Below are 23375 nucleotides of genomic sequence, written 5' to 3' on the forward strand. Positions count from 1 at the left end.
GAAAAATGTTTCCCCAATTTATTCAAAATCTGGGTCGGTCGGGCCAGTAAAATAGTGTTTCTTTTTTCGTCAGCCTAAGCACCAAGTATGTAAACCTCTGTAATGCATAAGCTGAAAGACGTAAATAGCGTTTGATTTCGGGCTCTTACGCCATTTGCCTTCCTTGAGCGATGAAAAAAACAATAGAGCGGATTTACCAAATAGCATTACAAATGGGGTTATTTTGAGTAAGTACTCTTTGGGTATAACGTCTTTGAGGATATCGTATCGTACCATATCGTACACATAAAAGAAGGAGAATTGCTGTGTATGCATTCACAAGTTTATTTAGACAATTTCAGTTTCATTTTTATTCAGATTAGATTAGATACGAGTCCATATTTTACTAGTGTTTTTTGTGCTATAGACTCCTACTACACAGAATTCACCACTGGTCATATTTATAGTCATATACACAGTCTAGATAAAACTGTACAAATTGGGGCTATGTATAAAAGACAACTTTATACAGATAGTACACATAAGATAGAGGTTTAGGTGGAATAGAGAGTTCATTTTTATAAAGAATATAATTATAGCTACCATTACACAATTTAATATGCATTCCCAGGGAATTCAAACGACCACACTGTCAAGAAATTTGGGTTATTCCAGTTGAAATCCATATACTGTAAACGTTCATCAAATGGCGCTATGGGCTCCCTTGACATAACTGAATTTTAGGCACAAACTTAAAGTGCCCTCCAATAAAAATCCTACCAGCAAATAAGGGCTCATATCTTTAATTCTTGTTGGGATTTTTAGAGGAGGGAGCTCTCTATTTGTACATGAAATTTACCCCAAGGCAAAGGAGCCCAGGTGTGCCATTAGGCAAACGTTTACGGTACCCACTTTGGAAGACATGACCTTAATCTACACACAGGGAGTGTGAATTTCAAATGGGGTTACATGAATGGGTAACTCTTATTTGATAACTGCACTCCCTCTGTGGAAGAATAAGGTCATATCTTCCATAGGGGGTGTATGTATTTCACATGAAATAGCTACATCAGGGAATCAAATCTTTAACATTTTTTCAAAACAGATTTGCGAGTGTCAATTTTGATTTCCCCTAAACTCATAAACCATCAGCATGTAAACTATACCGATGAGAGTCTGCTGATTCTGATTAACTTTGCATGAGAATCAAAAAACATCGGACCAGATTGAACTCCTGAAATTCATTACACCGGGTTGACCAATGAGATCCACCATGAAAAAGTTGATTGCAAGTTTTGCAAGTCAAAGGTTGTTGATACCGTAGTTTTAGCAAATCAAAGGTTTATCCTTGACTATTCAAAGCTTTACAACACCATAATACTAATTGCCATTTCCACATTATGTTCCTGGTTTTAGAATCCTATTTGACATTGTAATTTTTTTGCACTGACAAATTTGGTTGAGTATATTTTGGTCTTTTTTATTTGAAGAAAATATAATCTTGGTCCAGTGTTGATATTCACAGTTAAAATACAGAAATCCTGGGCTTATAATCATTGGCAGAGTTAAACTCATGAGAACTACCTGCCGATTGGCCAAAAAGAAGTTTTCATTATTAATTGGACCAATCAACAACATTGTTAGAATAATTTCACCATGCAAAAAATAAAAAGTGAATTATTTGCAAAGCTCCATTCTGATTGGTGATTAAAGTGAAGATACCATGTAATTGACCAATCAGAGGCAATGTTAGATCAGCAGGTAGTGCTCAGGGGTTAAACTCGGCATGTTGCGTCTGACGTCAATCAAACTCAGAGATGGTTTGTTTACGATTTGATGTGATGATTGTAATGTCAGAATGCAGGGGAAACAGTTAGGTTTTGGATATACAAAACTTTCTTTTTGCTGAAGGCATCATATCAACAATGCCTATAAAGTTGCTTTTTGCCTAGGAAAAGTACCGACATCATCCGCTAATTCCTGCGATTCCTTTTCTCTGATGAAGGCACCAGATAATACCACTCTCGTTACTAACCAATCACAGGCCATAGAGAGTTTGATTGACAGTGACGTCAGACATCACACTCAGAGTCTAGCTCTGCCAATGTCTATAGTGATTGAGAACTCAAGTCTGCTTATGACCCTGTTTTGGTCAGCAAAATCACTGGAAAACTCTAAAACTGGGCTAGGACTTGGTTCTAAATGGATTGATGCTTAAACACAGATAATCATTGGACTTGGACATTGATGTACATTAATTTATATGCTACTTACGACTTGGCATGGATCTTGATGATAGACTAGCAACATAGATTTGAACTGATTCTGATTCTGTCAACACTTGTGAGAATAGCAATTGGTAACTTACAAGATAAAATATTGCTTTTATTCAAAGATTGAAACAGTATAATTTAAAGATGAACAAACATCAGTGTGGTCTTTATGGGGGAGTTTGACCCCCCCCCCCTTCCCCAAATAGGTGAAAAATTGCCTCCAAGTCCCTCAAATACAGTTCCAACCCCTCCGATACAAGAAAATTACCTTTGTATTATTTCTTTTTCAAATTTTCGAACCTCTCAAATGAAAATTTCAACCCGTCCCAAAATTTATTTATTTAAAGATCACACTGACAAACAGATCAAATGTTTTTTTCATACCAAAAAAACTTTTTATATAAAAGAAACGCTTCAGTGGCAAACCCACATTATATCAACTCTTTTCTTTTTCAGCTTTTGCACATATTTGTAGTTAAAGCCATATTACAACATTTGCTGAGGAAGACGCCCTCACTGAATTTTTAAAATTACTTTTTACACGATTAAATTGTACTTTATTAAACCAATATACCCTGCAAAAATCAAGACTCTAGGTGCTGTAGTTTTGTCAAAATCCGAGATTTTGAATAAAACGCTGGAATCAGCGCTTTATTATTACGATGGAATTATTAGTCTAACGCATACATGATGTTCATAAACACACAGTACGTACGGCGTGCGGGATGGTGATATACACAACAAAGGGTCATACCGCAACATGACCGAAGGAGTCGTATTGGCGACATGTTCGCTGGTAGTAAATTCCCATGTTCTTTGCTTTGCCATAGTTGTTCGGCTCCAAATTAAAAGGGGGTATATCTGACAATAAAAGCTAACATTTTATGGCAAAGAAATGCTAATCTATTTTGTTTGAAAATGTTATAATATGGCTTTAACAGATTCTTCCACAACCAGCACAGTAAATAAGTTTATTGCTATATAGGGGGCATACATTTATTACCAAATATAATGGTCATTCAAATAGAACTTATAGAAACGCTGCAAATTTGTACAAATGCCCAAATTGTAAAAGATTTAGAGATTACATCGAGTATAAATATGTCCAATGTTTGCTACTGTATATATGCACGTTGAATGCTACATAATATAATTTTTTTTCATTTATAAAAACACCTTTTTTTACAGTTGGAATTGCATCAGTTTAATATCATGTTTAATATCTACAAATGTTTTTAAATCACTGGGATTATCTACATCTTTGTAATACAATAAACTTTCAACCCTCTATTAAGATCGATCTCATTTTAATGAGATTAAAAAAATTGTGAGTGTTTCTACAAAAACTGAGTGTTTCTAATTGTTTCTACAAAAACTGAGTGTTTCTAGTGTTCTTTTAGGGAAGACATATTTGCTCTACTAGGATACATACTTTAACTGAGTTGGAACATAATCTTTGGGATAAATGGCTAGTCAATACATATGCAATAATAATATTTTGAAAAGTGACTGAATAGCACTGTCATGTCTGCACATTAACAGCCTACATTTTAATGTAAATTTTAATCTTAAAATTTTAATCTTAAAATTTTAATATCAAAAAAGCTCATCAGTCAGTAAACCCCAAAAAGCCTCTACGTGTATAAAATGACCTTTGGGTGAGTTGGGTTCAAAAACTCATACTCACAACATGATTGCTCAATGAAGGTTATTGAACTTTGCCATCAGAGATGAGATCGGTTTTTAGAGTTATGATATTAAACATGCTCATCTGTCAGTACACAGTTCTTTAACCCCAGTAGGCTTCTACATGCATAGAAATGACCTTTGAGTGAGTTGGGTACAAAAACTCATACCCACAACATGAGGTCAACTTTTGAGCTATGTTTGCTAAATGGATTTTATTGGACTTTGCCATCGGAGATGAGATCGTTTTTTATAGTAATAGTATCATCAACCATGCTCATCTGTCAGTACACAGTTCTTCAACCCCAATAGGCTTCTACATGCATAGAAATGACCTTTGAGTGAGTTGGGTACAAAAACTTATACCCCACAACTTGAGTTCAATTATTTGAGTTATGCTTGTTATTGAACTATGCCGTCGGAGAACAGATCGTTTTTTAGGGTTAACATGCCAGACTGGCTAGTATGAAAGTGAGTACAGCCATAGCTACAGTACCATTCATCTGAAAAACATCATCAGGCTTACTCGTTTTATGCAGCAATGGACTATTTCAGTTAAAACCATACATCCCCTACGGAAGACATGATCTTAATCACCCACAGAGGGGGTGTAGATTTCAAATGGAGTTGTCATTCTGGTAATCCCATTTGAAATTCACACTCCATGTATGGAAGATTAAGATCATGTCTTCCAAAGGGGGTGCTTGGATTGCAACTGGCATTTGCTGATTCACGATGGGAGAGGGCTCCCAAGAATGATACACAATGTACACACATTTATACATTAATGCACCCCCCACCCATGGTCCATCCCAGCATTATGGGTAAACAAAGTGATCAGAATGCTGCCAGTTGGTCTGATGTTGCTTCTCTGAAGAAAATCGATATATTGGTACTTACTAAAACAAATGCCAGTTCAGGGGCCCATTTCACAAAAATTTACAATCAATCTTACATTTGATCTATCACACATAAAACACCAACTGATCTGACCGGTCATTTCCAAATCAGACCTATTTTAGCCTTAAGGAATCAGTATTTTGGCTCAAAAAATTTATGACAGCAATTAGCTAACATATCGTATTATACCTGGACAAGTTGAAAATTCACGGCAGCAGTTAGTTAACTAACATGGCGTATTATACCTGGAAAAGTTGGTTAATTCAAGGTGTTTATCAGAGGTAGGTGGTCTAAACTGGATTTTCCTTCTGTTCACTATTTGCCATCAGTCAAAATTGATAATTGCTTTGTGCAGTGGGTGCCCTAATTGATTTCTCAAGGAGTGTATGATGTATTTGTTTAGTATTGTACAGATTCGGATCGGAATTGGATTGGACGATTTACATTACAAGCAAAATGACTGGTGAGCAGCAGATTCAAATCTAGGGTGGATTAGTTCATTGCTACATAATGATAATTAAACTTAAGATTGACTGCAAATCTTTGTGAAATGGGCCCTGGATGTTCAGTTTATTTTTAACAACTCTATTAAAATCTTGTTATGCACATTATACTTGCATTTAACTTTGTCAACACGTTAAAAGTCGGTATACATTTATCTATTGGTCAGTGAATTTTATGAGCACATTTGATAATAAAGCTCATTTGTGATGCGATCTGCTCCAGGGGGGCTAAAGGAGACATTTTTGAAAATTTACTTTTTTTACTCCATATTTTGCCTTTATCTCAATTTCAAATTTGCCGCCTTTGTCCTCCATGGACCAGATCGTGTCATATCTGGATTTAAGTCAGGCAGTTTATTGTTATATCCCACAAAACATTACTAGTTATTAGCACAATAAAATATCAGAAATTTGGTCTCTAAATAGTTCACAATAGCATAGGTTCCATGTTTTTATAATTAATCTGGCTTTTGACCTTTGACCCCAGTGTTACATGAACACTTGAGCAGCAGGGTAAAAGGCCTGAAACACAAGAATTTACTCATTTATTCCTCTGAAGTGAAAACTACAATGTAATGCATTAACCCCATGAGAACTACCTGCCGATTGGCCAAAAAGAAGTTTTCATTATCAATATTGGCCCAATCAGCAACATTGTTAGAACAATTTTACCAATCAAAAAAATTAGGGTGAATTATTTACAAAGCTCCATTCTGATTGGTGATTAAAGTGACGATAACATGTAATTGACCAATCAGAGGCAATGTTAGATCGGCAGGTAGTGCTCAGCGGGTTAAAGCAAAATATGAATACATTCAACATTTGAATTTATCAACAAATATCATTTACAATAATTAATTTCACCAATTCCAGAATTAAAATAACATATAACAGGCCTGGCCTATTGATAAATTTAAACTTGCAGAATTTAGACGGCACCATATACATTTCTCGTCATATTGCACACACTGAAATTCACTTATGTACTTTTTCATAACAAAATTCCAAGTTATCATTAATACAATATACCCAATGGTTCATACATTAAGGCCACATCTCAAATAGCTGCCAGGTGTAATATTTGTAGATGCTGTACAATATAGAATGCAGAAATTGTCAAATATCTACACGGCAGCTATTGCAGATATGACTCTCTTGCACAGACCCTAAGATATTTCACTAGAAACAATCAAAGGGATCAGCTTGTACTGAATCAGCTATTCTAGTTGAAATCCACACCCCCCCGTATGGACGACACAACTTTATTCTTCCACACAGGGGGTATATATTTCAAATAGAGTCACCCATTCAGGTAACCCCATTACAAATTCCCACTCAGTGTGTGGAAGATTAAGGTCATGCCTTCCATAAAGAGTAAGTGAATTACCTGGAACAGCCAGAACAGGTGTTGGCTATTACATAATGATGTTGTCAACATTGTTATAATCAATTAAACAACATGCCATACTTTTCAAAACATTACCCACAAACAAAAATTTAGCAAGGCAAAAATTAATTGAGAGTTTCTACAGACCAAGCCAGTAACCTCTCTTCTGTTATAAGATTTTTTGTTTGGGTTGGCCCTAATTTAACCCCATAGTCACTACTGTTTTACTTACATTATCCCTGATTGGCTAATTACATGATATACACATCTAAGTAACCAATCAAAATATAGCTTTTAGATTTTAAGCTTAATCCCCTTCAGCATGACTGACGTTTTCTTACCATATCTCTGATTGGCTTAATACATGATACAGCCCTCTTTGTAACCAATGAAAATAGTTCTTAGAGTTTGATAATTTGGCTGGTACTGCCCATATTGGGTTAAGGATGTGCATGTTACAGCTACCATAAGGTCCCAAGAGCATTATGATGCTAATCATAGAATGTACTATAAACAGGAAGAGCTCTGAGTTACTGCTTAGTGTCATCAAGCACCCCTGACCAAGTGCTTTTGACACAGGCCTTGAAAACTTAAGGTCCTGGGTTGGATTTCTAGGCAGTGTAGCTGGCCTCAATTTCTCCACATGCAGTTTCCAAATATGGTATTCCTAATATTAGGTTCAAAATCATTCTTGCTATTTTTTAAGACTAGGATGAATACTACACTCTCAATGCATTTTCAGTTTTTAAGCAATTGAGCAAAGGTTGTTGGCAACTCTCAAAAAGTGTGTATAAAATTGTATCTAACATTATTCTCCGACTTATGGCCAGGGACAGGCGATTTGCGCGGAACTTTTTTTCCGCGCAATTGGCTATTTTTTCCGCGCAAATCGCCTGTCCCTGCTTATGGGATATTGCAAGCATTATAAACCCACATCCTTTTAATCTTTTTCATAGTTTAACACACACACGTCTATGACCACAGTAGAAGTATATTGCATTCAATAACACAGATTTTACTGTTGAACAATTGAATTTCACAGGGAATTTTAATTTTACAAAATTTGGAAATGGAATTTTGATTTTTCAGAATTATATCATTGTGACATTGGTTGCATGCTTATATTTTGGTTTGTATGTCAAATTCAGTATCTATACAGTGGTTCTCTTCTAGTTCGGGAGTGATATAGCAAGTACTTCACTGGTCACATTATCAAATCGTGCGCGTAAAGTTAATCACGCAGAGCATACACTGGCATGTACAAGGGCAGTTTGTCGACATGCTTGCAGTGCAACAGCAAAAAAGCATTGATGTCACTACCGAACTTGAGGTGCACTAAAGAATATAATAGCGAAATGAGCTTATCTCCCAAACACGGGGTGTAGATTTCAAATGGAGCCATATATTCAGGTAACCCCAATTGAAATTCGCACTCACACTCAGATTTGCTATAGAAAAATTATTTGTGTAAATCGTGGAACATACTCTTTTGCGTGGCTGTGGTTAGTAACCTGTTGTACGCAGATAACCTCGCTAATATGGACGTGTAGAGTAGCGTTGTACGCTCGTGTGTTAGCATTAGTTGCGGAGTAACAAGCGTAGATGAATGTTCCACGATGTACACAAATAGAATCATTTTTCTATAGTGTTTTTAACATATTGAGAAAATAGAATTTACAATTTAGAAATTCTGGCTTTTACCACTGACCATACAGAATATAATTGCCTTGATGTCATGTTTAACAGAAAACATAACAAGTTTTAATACATTCGTAATTCATTATAGGTTAAGGTAGATGCATTTAGTACTGCCATCACATACTTTTCTGTGACTGCATTTGGAGCGCAAGTTATCACAATTTGAAATTAGAGTGCAGAGTCGAAGGCTTAAAGGCCCAATTGGAAATGCTTGTTTCCCTGGAAAACAGCAGACTAGACAGGTTTATTTCATCGTGAAGGCATGGATGGATGGTCTTGCAAATATGGGCTAACTTTTCCCTGGACCATCCAATACGCCTTGGACTAGTAGGACTACAACTGGTATCTACTGGTCTGTTTATACTCGCTCTCTTTTCCACATCTGTTGTTTCATTCTGTGCCTTTAAGGCCTCAAATCTGTCACTAAAAGCCTGTCTTAAAGTCATCAATTTCAACAGTTCGGGCAGTGAAGATGCATTTGAAGGTTTTGTGAAACTGGGTCAAGCATTTTTTAAAAATTTTATAGATCAAAGTTTATAATTTATAATGTATTGTTGCATAAAACTCTGGACTTTGTCCAACTTTGTAAAAAAGCTTGATTGCGCTTTTGAAGGACACTGCTCAATATTGCCAAACTACAAAGTGCATCAGTCGTGACTTCACCCTATGCCACATGGTGATTCCATGTGTGAAATATAAGGGCTATGCCAATTGAAATACATACACCCCCTATGAAAGATATGACTTTAATCTCCCACACAGGGGTGTAGATTTCAAATGGAGTCACTGAATTCAGGTGAGCCCATTTAAAATTCACACTCCCTGTGTCAGTGGAGGATTAAGGTCATGCCTTCCATAGGGTGTATAGCTTTCAACTGGAATAGCCCAATGCATTATTTGGAATGTTTAATGTGCAATTGCTAAAGATTCAGTGTTGATTTTTAGCCACATTTAAAAACATTTAGTGAATAAAATCAACAAAAATATTCAAATTGTTTAACATTAGATATAAAAAAATGTCCAAAACTGGCAATTTATAACTCTCCCAATTTACTACAATCAGACAATTTTTTGAGATTCTAAAGAATAAACTACAAACAATTTCCTTTTTCTAGAGATACTTCTTAGTGTTTCTAGAAATACTTTGTAGTGTTTCTAGAAATACTTCATACTGTTTAAAATCTTAATTCCTTGTGTAAATAAATACAAAACATACAGGAAAAATCCTAAATAATAGTTATAGCAGCATGGCACATGAATAATAAAGTAAATTGCACATTCCCCATTTCTAACATTTAAAAAAATGCATAATAGTTAGGTATCAGTTACCATAAACATTACATTTTTACCTCATACGAACACACTGTGAATGCTGCTCCATTTTTCTATAATGAAGTAACACCCTTTGGTGACGCATCATCTAAATCTTCAACCACCACATTTTCAGCATCATCAATATGTGTTTCTACTTCATCCTCTCCGTCAGCATCTGCAATTTCCTGTTTCTCCGAGCTTGCTTTACTAGAAACATCCTCTTCTGGTCCTTCCTCGCTTTCACTTTTAACTGTAACATCTGGTTTCTCATCATCATCACCTTTACCATCTTCTTTGCTTTGACTCTCATCCTCCTGTTGCTCCAAGTCTTCAACATCTTCAACATTTACGACATCTTCAACTTTGGTCTCTGTTTCTTCGCTTGCATTGTCAATAGCCTGTGGCTTTGTATTGCATGTTTCTAATAAACTTTCATCCACAGGTTCCGATTTAATAATAGCTTCGCATTGCACCGAGTCTGCAACAACGTCGGTTTCAGTTGCATCAATGTCCGTTTCCGTTGGAATATTGCTTGCGGGTGTCGCCTCCGATGAATTATCAGTGGTGCTTGCGGGCACCTCTGAATTATCAGTGGTACTATGTTCAGCTGCTTCTTGCACTTGTATTCTCCTCACACCAGGTAACAGTGTTTCTTCGGCATCTTCTGCGGCAACATTAGATGCTTTAGATGTATCTTGCTCCTCACTTACAAGTTCATGTTTATCTTCTGTTTGTTCCGCTTGTTCTGCTTGTTCCACTTGTTCCGCGGCAGCAGTATCATCTGCTTTCTCTTCACTTTGTATCACATGTCCATTGCCTTCCTTAGAAGAAGGAACATCTTTAGGATCCGGAGACGGAGCGTCTTTTGGATCAGTCAGATGCACATGTTGTGTTTCTAAAGTTTGTAAAGTCCCACCCCCCTGAATTGCAGCACTTTCTTGTTGTGGTTCGTGTGATTTATCGCTATTTACAACATCAACCGAACCAACTTTTTGTTTACTCTTCTTGTCTTTCTTAGATCCTTTCTTGTCCTTTTCTTTTGCTTTCGCCTTTTCTTTTTCCAATTTTGCTTTTTCCGCTTTTGCCTTCTCTTTATCCGCCTTTTCTTTTGCTTTTTCCGCTTTTTCTCTCTCTATTTTCTCCTTTTGCTTCATCTTTTCCGCAATTTCCTTCTCGTGTTTCTTTTCCTTTGCTGTCTTAAACTGCGATTTGTGTTTCTGTCTTTCTTCCTTCTCTTTCTGCTTCATTTCCTTTAATTTTGCCTTTTCCCTTTCCTTCTCTTCTTGCTTCTCTTTCTTGCTGCTCTTCATACTTTTGTCTTTCATTTTCTTTTCAGGTTCCTCCTCCAGTATAACACCCGGAGGCAAAGGGGGTGGAACTCTATGACGTGGGGTACCATTCTCCCCTTGCGGCGGCAGTACCTTATGTTCCGGAGCTCCATTTGTATCTTGCATATTGCTCGACGTGTTATCCATAGATTGTGAAGGACTCAGTGGTTTCACCGAAATGATGGTCGGTGTCAACGTTGTCGGTGTCACAGCCTGCTGTCCGTTTGTCCCGCTTTTCACCGGACTATCGTCAGTTTTCTTCTTGGAGGAGGACAAACTTTTCTGAGGAGTTCCTTTCTTGGGGCTGTCCTCAGCCTTGCGTTTCTTCTCGTTCTTCTGCCGTTGCTGTATTGCTTCAATGTCTCTACTCATAATGGTAGACTGTCCTTCTCTCTCGGTCTGACGTTGTTTGATGACTTGCCGTCGGGCGACTTGTAAGGAATGTTCTGCTTCCAGGTCCTTCTCAAATACATTCAGTTTTAGCATCTGCAAGGATAAAATAAATGCAAATAATGGTAAGGTAATGGTAAAGGCTCATATATAATAGCTGTGTTCACAGACCAAAGTGCCAATCTCTCTCTTTAACCCCATGAGAACTACCTGCCGATTGGCCAAAATGAATATTGTGGCCAATTTTGAACCAATCAAGAAGGGTATTAATACGATCATTTGCAAATGCAAGGTTAACCATAAATAGTTTAAATCCTAGTCATAATTGGCAATTAAAATGAGCATTTCAAGTTATCAACAAATCAGAAATGCTGTTATAGCCAAAATAATAAATTCTCGATCATGAGAGCCAACTTGGGAACGCACAGTTATTTGCGCCGAGCGTGCACTACGCAGAAAGACCGGGCGCTTACGGGCGCAAACACAGCTTTTGAGAATTGACCAATCACACGGTCGTTGCTAGGCAAGGTCAAGGTTAGGTCGTGCAGGTCGCGCGATCGTGTTATTCTATGAAAAATACGCTGACGCAGAAGGTACATCCTCTCATGATCGAGAATTTATTATTTTGGCTATAGTGTAGTGACCAGTAAGTGTCCAGGGGGTTAAGCGACTTGGAGTCACACTCTCATCCAAAAATAATGTTGCTGTGGGGGTCATCTGCTTCTCCCATAAACAGGATTAAGTGCCTTGCCCAATGACACAACAATTTGGCCACAATGTGACTTGAACCAACAGCCTTGTTATCATGAGTCCAATTTCTTAGTCACCATTAAGGGGTGGTGTAATAATTATATTCAAGTTCAGAACTTCAATATTATGTATTGAATAAATCATATTGGTCTAATATTTTCAATAAGTTAAAATGATTACTATATCAAGTAAAGACACCCCCTCCCAAACACATTTATATGTTATCATCCTCAAAAACACACACACACCCCTTTGTGTACTGCGTTCACATCCAAACGTGGACACAGTTTAGGACTATGCAAACACGGATGTCCGAGTTTGCATTCTATTGACGTACTGAGGATGTTTTCCACCATTTTTTGTGTGTATGTGTATAAGATCAAACTGCAGAGGGTATATCTAATGCACGATTCTGACGTATCTCATTAATACATGCAACAGTGGTTGTTTGCAGACCTCTGAAATTGGGAACGGTCCCTGTTGCAGAGAGGTTCACGGTTTATATGTGAAATGTCAGCAACACCCCTCCCCCCACACACCCCCTACTCCCTATTCCAGAAAAATACAGCACTAATTTTTTGGGATTAAAAAAATATTATCCTGTTTTGCCCTGAAACATAGCTAAATCCTAATCCTTTAGTTAGTCCTAACTAGCATTAAAAGTCAAATTTTAATATTTGGCCAATTTTTGGAAATATGGGCCACAAACATGTGTTTTTAGGGTATTTTTTTGTATGCTGTGACAATCAAGCTCAAAGATTTGTACTAAGACTAATTTCAGTTTATGCATTCTAATTTTTGGAAAAGACATGTTTCATTCTTATAACCAACCAGTTAATTAAAGTAACACAAAAAAGTGAAAATTATAGCAAAATGTTGGCATATTGTCAAGATTTTGAATGCTTAGACTTGTTCCAAGTCTGTGACACAAGTCTGTAATTTTTGTGACTATAGTCAGAAAACATGCCGAAAATGCATATCTTTGGCTCTTTTTTCAAGAAATTAGTAAAATAGTGAGCTTTCTCCAGTTAGGACTAAATGAATGATTAGGATTGAGCTATGTTTCATTTGGCAGAACTTCATAATATTTTTTTAATCCCAAAAGGTTAGTGCTGTATTTTTCTGGAATGGGGAGTAAATAGTACTAAATACAAACACACACATCATACTTACTTCTTGATAGATAAACTCATCATCCATGAGTTCTGCTGGAATGTTTTTGAGTTTTTCCATGATCTCATATAAGCCCTCTGCCTCAGCCATCTGCTCCGGCCTTCCCAGAGTATGCTTCAACAGTACTAATGCTACACGAAATATGACTTTTACACCTGTGGAAGAGACCAAAATAAGATGATGGTTTGAAAATGGTTGCTGACCAGGGTTTGAAATAAGGAGGAGCCATGGGCAATGCTTCTGCTGAACATGAAAATGCCACTGGTTCCTATGCAAATTGTTGCAAGGGCACTTTCTGCTGAGAAATTTATGGGCAAATCCTGAGGACATGGTGGACTAAGAGCTTACCTGACGTGCGTGGGTTCGAGTCCCTGTCCCACCACCGTGTTTCGCCCTTGGGCAAGGCGCTTTGCCTCGCTTGCCTCACCCCACCCAGGTGCAATGGGAAGCTATTTGGGGTAGTCACAGTCGTTGTACTGATGAACCCTGCGCCATTTGTAGGCTGCAAACACGGTTCCGACATATTCTAATGATGGCGGAATAAATGTAGAGCGCTTTGAGGCTGTTTACAGCTTAAAGCGTTATATAAATATCTACATTTATTTATTTAATTACAAAACATTATACACCCTGTGTACACACCCCATACTGTAGACCAATGCCCTAAGAAACTTACGGGCAAGTTTTATGTCAGACTCAGCACCAGAATCTGGGGAATGATTCTGCACAGTTATGTCCAACTCAACTTAACCATTTGACTGGGTTTGTTTTTGAGCTCACAGTAAAAAAAATACTGATTTTCAAGAAACATTTCAAAAAACATATTTTTTCTGATCATGCCTAACTACTTTAGGGTAAATTTTCAAATTTTATAAATTGACTTCAAATAGGTTACAATTTTGACCAATAACTTGCTTGGAGATTTTAGGAGACACTTTTACTGGTAGGAAGAAACACATTTAGGGGAAGTCATGGAAAATAAAATGCAGTCACATATGTACGCATCATACTAGAGTGGCACACCTGGCACCATCCATCCAGCTTAAACGAAATTCAGTTTTTCTTGCAATCAAAAGAAATTAACATTAAACACAGTTTTTGTTATAAAAGCATTTCGTTAGGATCGTCATAAGAAGGCAAGTAAGTTGTAAGTACAATGACATAAGAAGCCACTTACACCCTTCTTGGTATACTGGTAATATAAGAACAGGCTATTCCAGTTGAAATCCACCCCCACCCCCTGTGGAAGACATGACCTTAATCTCCCACACAGGGAGTGTGAATTTCAAATGAGTTTACCTGAATGAGTGGCTCCACTTGAAATCTACACCCCTTGTATGGGAGATTAAGGTCATTTCATACATAGGGGGTGTATAGATTTTATCTGGAATAGCCTCAATTGCCTCCCAAGCTAAAATGTTCAGAGAGAAAGTGACTTCTTTACGGTTATCTAAACATTTGGTCCATTAAAGCAATTCTAGAATATCTTACTTTTCTGTCTGATTCCTGTCTTTTATCTATGTTTTATCCAGACTTAAGAAAACACTCAATGTAAGCGTCCCTGGTGGCGTTGCCTACTTTTGATGGGTAATCTAGTCTGACACAGAAACACAAGCAAATCCATATCCAACTTTAAAGTCGTATTATAAAATGGGATTTCTGTTAAATTTGAATTCTGTTATTCTTTCATAAAAATGATAAGATAATATTAGTCATAACTGTTATTAAAGGAGTATTTTGTGCTCATAGCATCCTTTTTTTATGACATTTTCAGTAGATATCCATGAAAATTGCTTATTCCCAAAATTTCAGTTGATTCCGATTTTGCGTTTGCGAGTAATGCGTGATTATGTGTTTTACACTGCTCCATCGACAATGTGTTGTAATTTTGTTCTGGCGCAACACAAATTTCATGATATTTTTGCTAAACGAATTAATCTGCAAAAAAATATTTTGTACATGTACATAAACATTATGTAGCCAGAAGTTTCCAGTGGTATAAAATCTCAACTTTTTTGTGAAAAGTGTGGGGTGAAGCTGTGGATCACAAAATGCCCTAATGAAGGTTTCCATCCATTTTAAACTGGAATAATCAGGTAAAATGAAAGAACAAACACTTGCTTTTTTTACCATGGAGATCTGTGCGAGATTTATTATCACAATTTCTGAATTCAAATTGCTCTGTTGTCCTACAAACACAACAAATTTGGCTGATGCTGATAAGGTGTAAAGTTGGAACATGTTTAAACATTACACATATTAAATGCAAAAAAAATCAGGTTTGAAAAAAAAAACCACATTATTATTTTCACAGATGGCTTTAAAATTAGTTATCTCAAACCTGCCATTCTCATTACAAATGTACATGCACTGCTAATGTAATTTTCAAATGGTCCACTTTTGTTTCCTTGTTAAAGGTCTCAGAAAGGGTAATTTTTTTTCATAACTAGATTGTGGGTTTATCAACCAAGTCCCTTTCACAGGTTTGTTTACCTACTAAATATCGACTGCTCAGCGCCAGAAGTGGGTAAGTGTAATAGCTGCCATGTGCAGCTGCCATGTGTAGATGAGTACAATTTACAGTTTGTAAATTGCCAAATGTTCACAGGGCAGCTATTGCACTTACCACTTCTGGCACTGAGCAGTCGATGTACATTTATATCTACAATATGTGGCATTTATGTAAGGATTTATTTGTATTGGATACTGCCTTGACATTATAAATTGGAATTAAAAGAGAAAAAGAAAATAATATCCCATACATTGTACCACATACTGCATTTAATAAGCTTTCAGTTGTTCACCAGCTTTAAAACATTGGGTAATATTCCAGTTGAAATCCATACACTCCCTATATCTTCTACAAAGGGGGTGTGAATTTCAAATGGAGTCACCCATTCAGGTAACCCCATTTGAAATTCACACTCCCTGTGTGGAAGATTACAGTCATGTCTTCCATAGGGGGTGTATGGATTGCAACTGGAATAGCCCAATGCTGTTTTTTTCTTCTTTTTTTTTAAGAAGATGGTCTTGCCATCACTCATAAAAGGTACCGCCTTTTGGGGTACGAGAGAAAGAACACCAGAAAGATGCCGAAAAGATTGCTACTAAAAACTTTACTAGAGCCAGCAGAAAGCTTTCCACCACAGCAGCACAAATTGGCAATAACAGACCACATAGCGTAAGATAATCATGTCATCGACTGGGAGGGGGCCAAATTACTCGACAGAGACTATAATGCTTTCACAAGGAGAGTCAGGGAGGCCATCCAAATCTGAAGGAGGGGCAAGAACTCACTCAACTGTGACGAAGGTGCACACTTTCTAGATCATGTATATGACCCACTGCTAAAATCAACATCCCTTCCGGGTAGCAACCAAGTCTCGCGGGTAGCAACCAAGTCTCGCGGGAAAAGCAGTGGACCAGTTCATCTGTGATTAAGCCATCAGCCAAGATGGCGAAAGCTCAGATTCGTGAGTAGTATTTCCTTGAATTCGGCTAACAAAAGTATTAGTTTATGATCTCAACAATCCTACCAAATGAATCTCTTTACTGATATAAATTTGATCTCTTTGAATAAGTACATCAGGACTGATAGAATTAAACATCAGATTATGTTGTACAAGTCCAGAAATGTACTCATGTTTCAGACGTATCATCTCCGTACGGAAGATTTTATCTGTTATTGCGCTGATGATGATTACTGATGAAATCTTGAGATAAAAACGTCTATTAACGCGAGTAAATTTTTAGACTTGTACGACATAAATCTGATTCAGTATTATTTTTATATCTTCACAGAAAGTGAGAAGAAATGGACTTCGCACACTTAAGGGCAGAGTAATGGGAGAGAACATGGACCTTTTCAAGCTTCATTATTTCTGAATTGTATGTCCAAAGTATATAAAACTATACATTTTTGGAAAGGAAATGAGTCAAGGAACCCCATGGTGACTTCAGATTTGTTCAAAAATCTCAAGTTCACTTTTTTACCCCCAATTTTTTTGTGACAACTTTAAAAAAAATCCGTTCGGAGTAAAAAAAATTCAGTTAGCTTTTCATGAACAAGAGACATGAACTTAGGGAAGGTTTTTTATTTTTTGAAATTCCTCTTTTTTTGAAATATTGAAAAAACATGTGAAAAAAGCCATTTTGTCACTCTATTAAGCTAAAAATTGCACATAATGGTGTATATTTTTGTTTAAAACAAATATTTTGAAAAATGAAAAACCTTCCCTAGACTTTGATGTACTCTAAAGGATAGTGCAAAAAGTTTACCCTTTGCTTGCATATTTTTCGAAAGTTATCTTGTCACAAAAATCGCAATAATATTGTCAAAAGTGAACTCTGAGAAATCGACGTTTGAGTAAAAAAATGTCAAAATTATGCACAAAACGTCCTTAAATTTTAAAACGGTAAGACTTTCACACTTGTAAATACGCCGCAGAGTTTGTTGCGTCACGCTGACGCGAATCGCTGCAGTAATCACAATATTTCGTGATTCACAAGCGCATTTCTGACTCATTATTTCCGCCAATTTACTAAGCTGTCTTGAGCCATGTGACTTTTTAGAGTTGAAAAGAGTGAAATAAATCAAGCAAAAATACGAATAAATATTAGCAAGTTGTATTTTATCAGTTTTAAGTGAAAGAATACATCTTAATGTTGATAAATATCAAAAAATCTCAAATTCGGTCGTGGGCGAATGTGTCTTCCATTACTCTGGCCTTAAGGCAAAATGAGCTAATCCAATAGAAATCCATACACCCCCTATGAACATCCATACTTTTTGGGAAGTCCATACTTTTATGAGAAGTTTTTTAAATATTTTTTTCCCAAAGTGCATGTTTGAACCGAGTCAGCTACCTTAATCTCCCACACAGGGGGTGTAGATTTCAAATGGGATTGCCTGAATGTGCTATTCCAGTTGAAATCCTTACACCCCTATGGAAGACACAACCTTAATCTCCCTGAATGGGTGACTCCATTTGAAATCCACACTCCCTGTGTAGGAGATTAAGGTCATGTCTTCCATAGGGGGTATATGGATTTCAACTGGAATAGCCCATTTACTTAACCACCTTTCACTTTCCAAATTTAATATAAATCAGTCAAGTGCCACGAGATGTTACCATGTCAATTCCATGTCAATATGGAGTTGACAGTTAGCCTTATCATTAGATGGGGCCTCTTTTTACTGTTGCAGACCTGCCAACCTTTGAATGTCAGAAAGCGGGACAAATGAGAGAAATATGTTAAAAATGTGGAACATTTCTAAATTTACTATACTTTACCATAGAAAGATTTTTGGAAAATGTTGGACACTTGGTAACCCCCCCCCTCTTTTTTTTCTTCTTCAGGATGCAGGACTGTCCCTCAGGTCTGCTGTTGCCTACGAAACCACAACCACTATGACAATGATAACACAGTAATTTCTAGGTATTGAAAAATAGGGGGAAAATGTGGTATAATCCCAGCTGCATTTCATGTTATTGTTATCACCCACATTGCTATGAAACCATATAAACTGTGCCAGCCATACATGTCAGAACACCAGATTCAAGTCAATTTGTTTAAAGACACACTCTATAGACCCTACAAATGAAACTGTAAAATAGGTCACACATGCTATCAGCCAGCCATCAACTGTCTATGTTCACACAATTACAAACATCTTAAGAGTAAGGAATACTTGAGACCATAGATGTTGAGACGCACTCTAAAGACCCTCCAAATGAAGAGCTGAAATAGGTCACACATGCTATCAGCCAGCCATCAAGAGTCTATGTTCACACAATAACAAACATCTTAAGAGTAAGGAATACTTGAGACACACTCTAAAGACCATCCAAATGAAGCCCTGAAATAGGTCACACATGCTATCAGCCAGCCATCAAGAGTCTATGTTCACACAACGACAAACATCTTAAGAGTAAGGAATACTTGAGACACACTCTAAAGACCCTCCAAATGAAGCCCTGAAATAGGTCACATATGCTATCAGCCAGCCATCAAGAGTCTATGTTCACACAATGACAAACATCTTAAGAGTAAGGAATACTTGAGACACACTCTAAAGACCCTCCAAATGAAGCCCTGAAATAGGTCACATATGCTATCAGCCAGCCATCAAGAGTCTATGTTCACACAATAACAAACATCTTAAGAGTAAGGAATACTTGAGACACACTCTAAAGACCCTTCAAATGAAGCCCTGAAATAGGTCACACATGCTATCAGCCAGCCATCAAGAGTCTATGTTCACACAATAACAAACATCTTAAGAGTAAGGAATACTTGAGACACACTCTAAAGACCCTTCAAATGAAGCCCTGAAATAGGTCACACATGCTATCAGCCAGCCATCAAGAGTCTATGTTCACACAATAACAAACATCTTAAGAGTAAGGAATACTTGAGACACACTCTGAAGACCCTCCAAATGAAGCCCTGAAATAGGTCACACATGCTATCAGCCAGCCATCAAGAGTCTATGTTCACAAAACGACAAACATCTTGGGTGATGATTACACAGGGGGTGCGACTCGCATATCAAAGTGCTATGGATCAGTGTCGATAAAAAAAGCAAATAATTAGGGGCAGAATTTGAGCATATACAGTGGCATCAGCATGTTTACCAATTAGGCGTCCATTTCCCGCCTATCAACATAATTAGGATACTATAATTGAAGATCGAATCAAAAAGATTAGTGTGCGTGGAAAATGACATGGAAAGACGGGAGAACAAATTCCTGGATCCTCGACAAGATTGGTACAAGTCTAACCATCAGAAGCGGCATAATGGAGAGAAAGCTGAAGTACTTTGGCCATATTGTCAGGAAACATGGAGGTGTAGAAAAACAGATTTTTCAAGGGGCTATGGAAGGCAGGCGAGGAAGAGGATGTCCACCAACATCTTGGACTAATGACGTGAAGCTGGTTTCTAACCAAGGAATGCAAGGTGCAACGAGTGAGATGGCGTACTCTTGTGAAGACCACAGCAGTGCTACACAGCGCCACCTGACACAGAGAGAGAGAGTGTGCATCTGACATCAGGGCAAATGCGCGGCATGATTGGTTGTTGACCTGCGCAGTACAGCATTTTTGGTATGGTCGACAGGACGTCATACGCAAACTAGTCTTTTTTCGGTCTTCAATTATAAATGTTTACAGTTTTACCATTCAGGATAGCAAATTTGCTACCAATGGTTATGCTATTTAGGGTAGGTTTTGAAGGTTGGTTAGTGATTACAAGCGAGTAAGTGTAATAACTACAATGTGAACATTTGGCAATTTACACACAGTATATTGTACTCATCTACACATTGCCGCTACACATGGCAGCTATTGCACTTACCCACTTCTGGCACCGAGCAGTCGATATGGCTAGTGCTTTGATATTGGATTGACCCCCTCAAGAAAAACAACTCCTACACTGTCTTACATATATTTGAGTGACCACCCCCCTTAAAATAAGTCGTCCAAGGTTGTAACACAGTTCTAGGGTTTTTGGTCTTCAGGATGACAAAGTCCTGGGGCAAAGATAACCAAATTTCATATCATATACAGGACACACTTGAAAATCAAGATTTTTATATCTTTTCCACCCGGGGGGGGGTCACTCCCATTGTGGCCTGTACACCATCCGCGATAATAAAAACGCGTAAAAAGGGTAGTTTTTTGTGGGAAGGCACGATACGCGCATAACACATTTAGGGTGTCAAAAACATGAAATATTGGAAAAAAGGGTAGCAAAATTGTAATTGCTAATACGCGGAAATGAAATTTAGGGTATGAAATTTGATGCAAGGAATAAAATCCCTGTTTAGGGTGTGAAAACACCTGTTTAGGGTATCGTTTTAGCCAAGGGTTAAATCCTTGTTTAGGGTGCTTTTCAAAAGTTGATTATCGCGGATGGTGTACAGGCCATAATGGGAGTGACCCCGGGCTTTTCCATGACTTTGAAGTTATCTTGAAATCATGATAGAAATTCCTTCAAGAAAGAATGCAAATTTGATCGCAATGCCAAGACTTAAGTCAAGGAAGGATCTTTTTGGCAAGCTGAGAGCAGGAGGAAAGCAAGCCAATTTGGCAAAGCAGTTTGAAAATTCAGCCCTGGGGGTACACATAAATATTCCTTATAAAGCCCCTTTGCTCAATGCTCTGTGATATTTAGCAAATTGGATCATGCCAATCGACTGAAATTGTATATCTTCTGCCACGGCAAAACCGTAATGATTATCAATATCATACACTATATAAAGGAGTGTGCATTACAAGGTTTGCATAAGCATGAAATACAGCCAAGTTTACAGAGCTCATGACAAAACAACCTAGAGGTAAACCACTTCCTTCTTTCTCCTCTTGACAAAAAATTATTTATTTATTTATTTACATTTTATTTATACAGAGTAGCCTCATCAGCAATATCAATACAAAAGGCCAGAGAAGATATCTGACCCTTCCCAGAACCCTTTGCAACATGTTACTGTTATGCCACCTCATGAAATTAAACAACACTCTTATTTCATTACACAGGCTTCCTGTAAAACATGCCTGTTTCATGTTGAGAAGAGACTAGCTAAACAGGGTATGTTAACCATAAAGTACCATAATTTGTAACATTAGCATGTTCTTGTTCAATGAAGTATTTTTGTTACTAAAGATGATCTGCATAGCCTCCGGGGGGGGGGTCACTCCCATTGTGGCCTGTACACCATCCGCGATAATGAAAACGCGTAAAAAGAGTAGTTTTTCGTGGGTAAGCACGATACGCGCGTAACACGTTTAGGGTGTCATAAACATGAAATATTGGGGAAAAGGGTAGCAAAATTGCAATTGCTAATACGCGGAAATGAAATTTAGGGTATGAAATTTGATGCAAGGAATAAAATCCCTGTTTAGGGTATTGTTTTAGCCAAGGGTTAAATCCTTGTTTAGGGTGCTTTTCAAAAGTTGATTATCGCGGATGATGTACAGGCCACAATGGGAGTGACCCCCCCGGGCATAGCCTACAAGCAAAGACGTCTGATGCTGAAAAGAGTACATTGTGGGAAGTATAATATATCCTCTCTAACAACAGGCAGCCTTCAGATCATCACATCATGTACCAAATTGAACTCTTCACATGTACTTGTTCCAGGCCCTCTATAAGTCAAGAGACTGCTGCTGGGGTGTGACACGCTGACTCCTAAATCTACCTGAAGATCTACTCTCTCCTGCATATGTGCCCAAAAGGTCAATTTCTTGAGCGAAAAAGCCACTCATGGTTACAATGTACAGTCCACATGCATACAATTCCAACTTCCAACCCATTGTCACACAAAAGGTCTACCTTTTGGAAGTCCTTATCGCTATCCTTCAAAATCGATCTTGGCTACAGGACTGATGCACACTTCTCTACTACCGCGGAGGGGGTACTTGATGAGCAGTGTGCCGAATTGGGCGTATTTGGGGAAAAGTACCCCTAAAAGCACCCAATTTGGAAAAATTTGAATGTTATTTGGGTGCATTTTGATATAAAATTGGATCGGTTGAGCCCATATTTATTGGTCGAGCTATGAGTTTTAAAATATTGGACGAGACGTAGTCGAGTCCAATATTTTACAACGCATAGCGAGACCAATAAATATTGGGCGTAAAGCATCCAACTTTATCATTATTATGTTTTGGATCCAATATTATATCACAACTTGGATCCATCAAAACATAATAATGTGAAAAATTGGTATACTGATGGGCTGCAAAACAGCAAAAAATATGTAGGTATAGAGAAAATCAGCATCGTGAAGTCTGTGTGGTACATTCCCGTAAATTTTTTTTGCCAATGGTATGAACATAACTTATGTTTGAACCAATTTTAGGCCATTACACCAAGTTGGTACAACAATTCTCTAGACAGTAGCCGTCTGAACGTACCATGTGACATGCGGATGCCATCAGATGCTCGTTCAGTTGTCTTGTCTTGTTATCATCAACCACTATTCTCGATCCA

The 23375-nt window shown here is 37.6% G+C and overlaps 1 protein-coding gene across 2 annotated transcripts in view; it reads right to left on the reverse strand.

Moving 5' to 3' along the window:
* Positions 1 to 322: 322 nt before the first annotated feature.
* Positions 323 to 23375, reverse strand: part of LOC140164981 (uncharacterized) — a 128662-nt gene continuing 105609 nt past the window's right edge. For both annotated transcript variants that reach the window (XM_072188387.1, XM_072188386.1), the window contains exons 8-9: positions 13382 to 13536; positions 323 to 11554 (exon numbers count right to left, since the gene is read on the reverse strand). In XM_072188387.1, coding sequence (XP_072044488.1) covers positions 9812 to 11554; positions 13382 to 13536 — 1898 coding nt within the window. In that variant the 3' untranslated portion in view covers positions 323 to 9811. The remainder of the gene's footprint in view (positions 11555 to 13381; positions 13537 to 23375) is intronic.

This window comes from Amphiura filiformis, chromosome 11 (genome assembly GCF_039555335.1).
Source record: "Amphiura filiformis chromosome 11, Afil_fr2py, whole genome shotgun sequence".
Taxonomy (NCBI): domain Eukaryota; kingdom Metazoa; phylum Echinodermata; class Ophiuroidea; order Amphilepidida; family Amphiuridae; genus Amphiura; species Amphiura filiformis.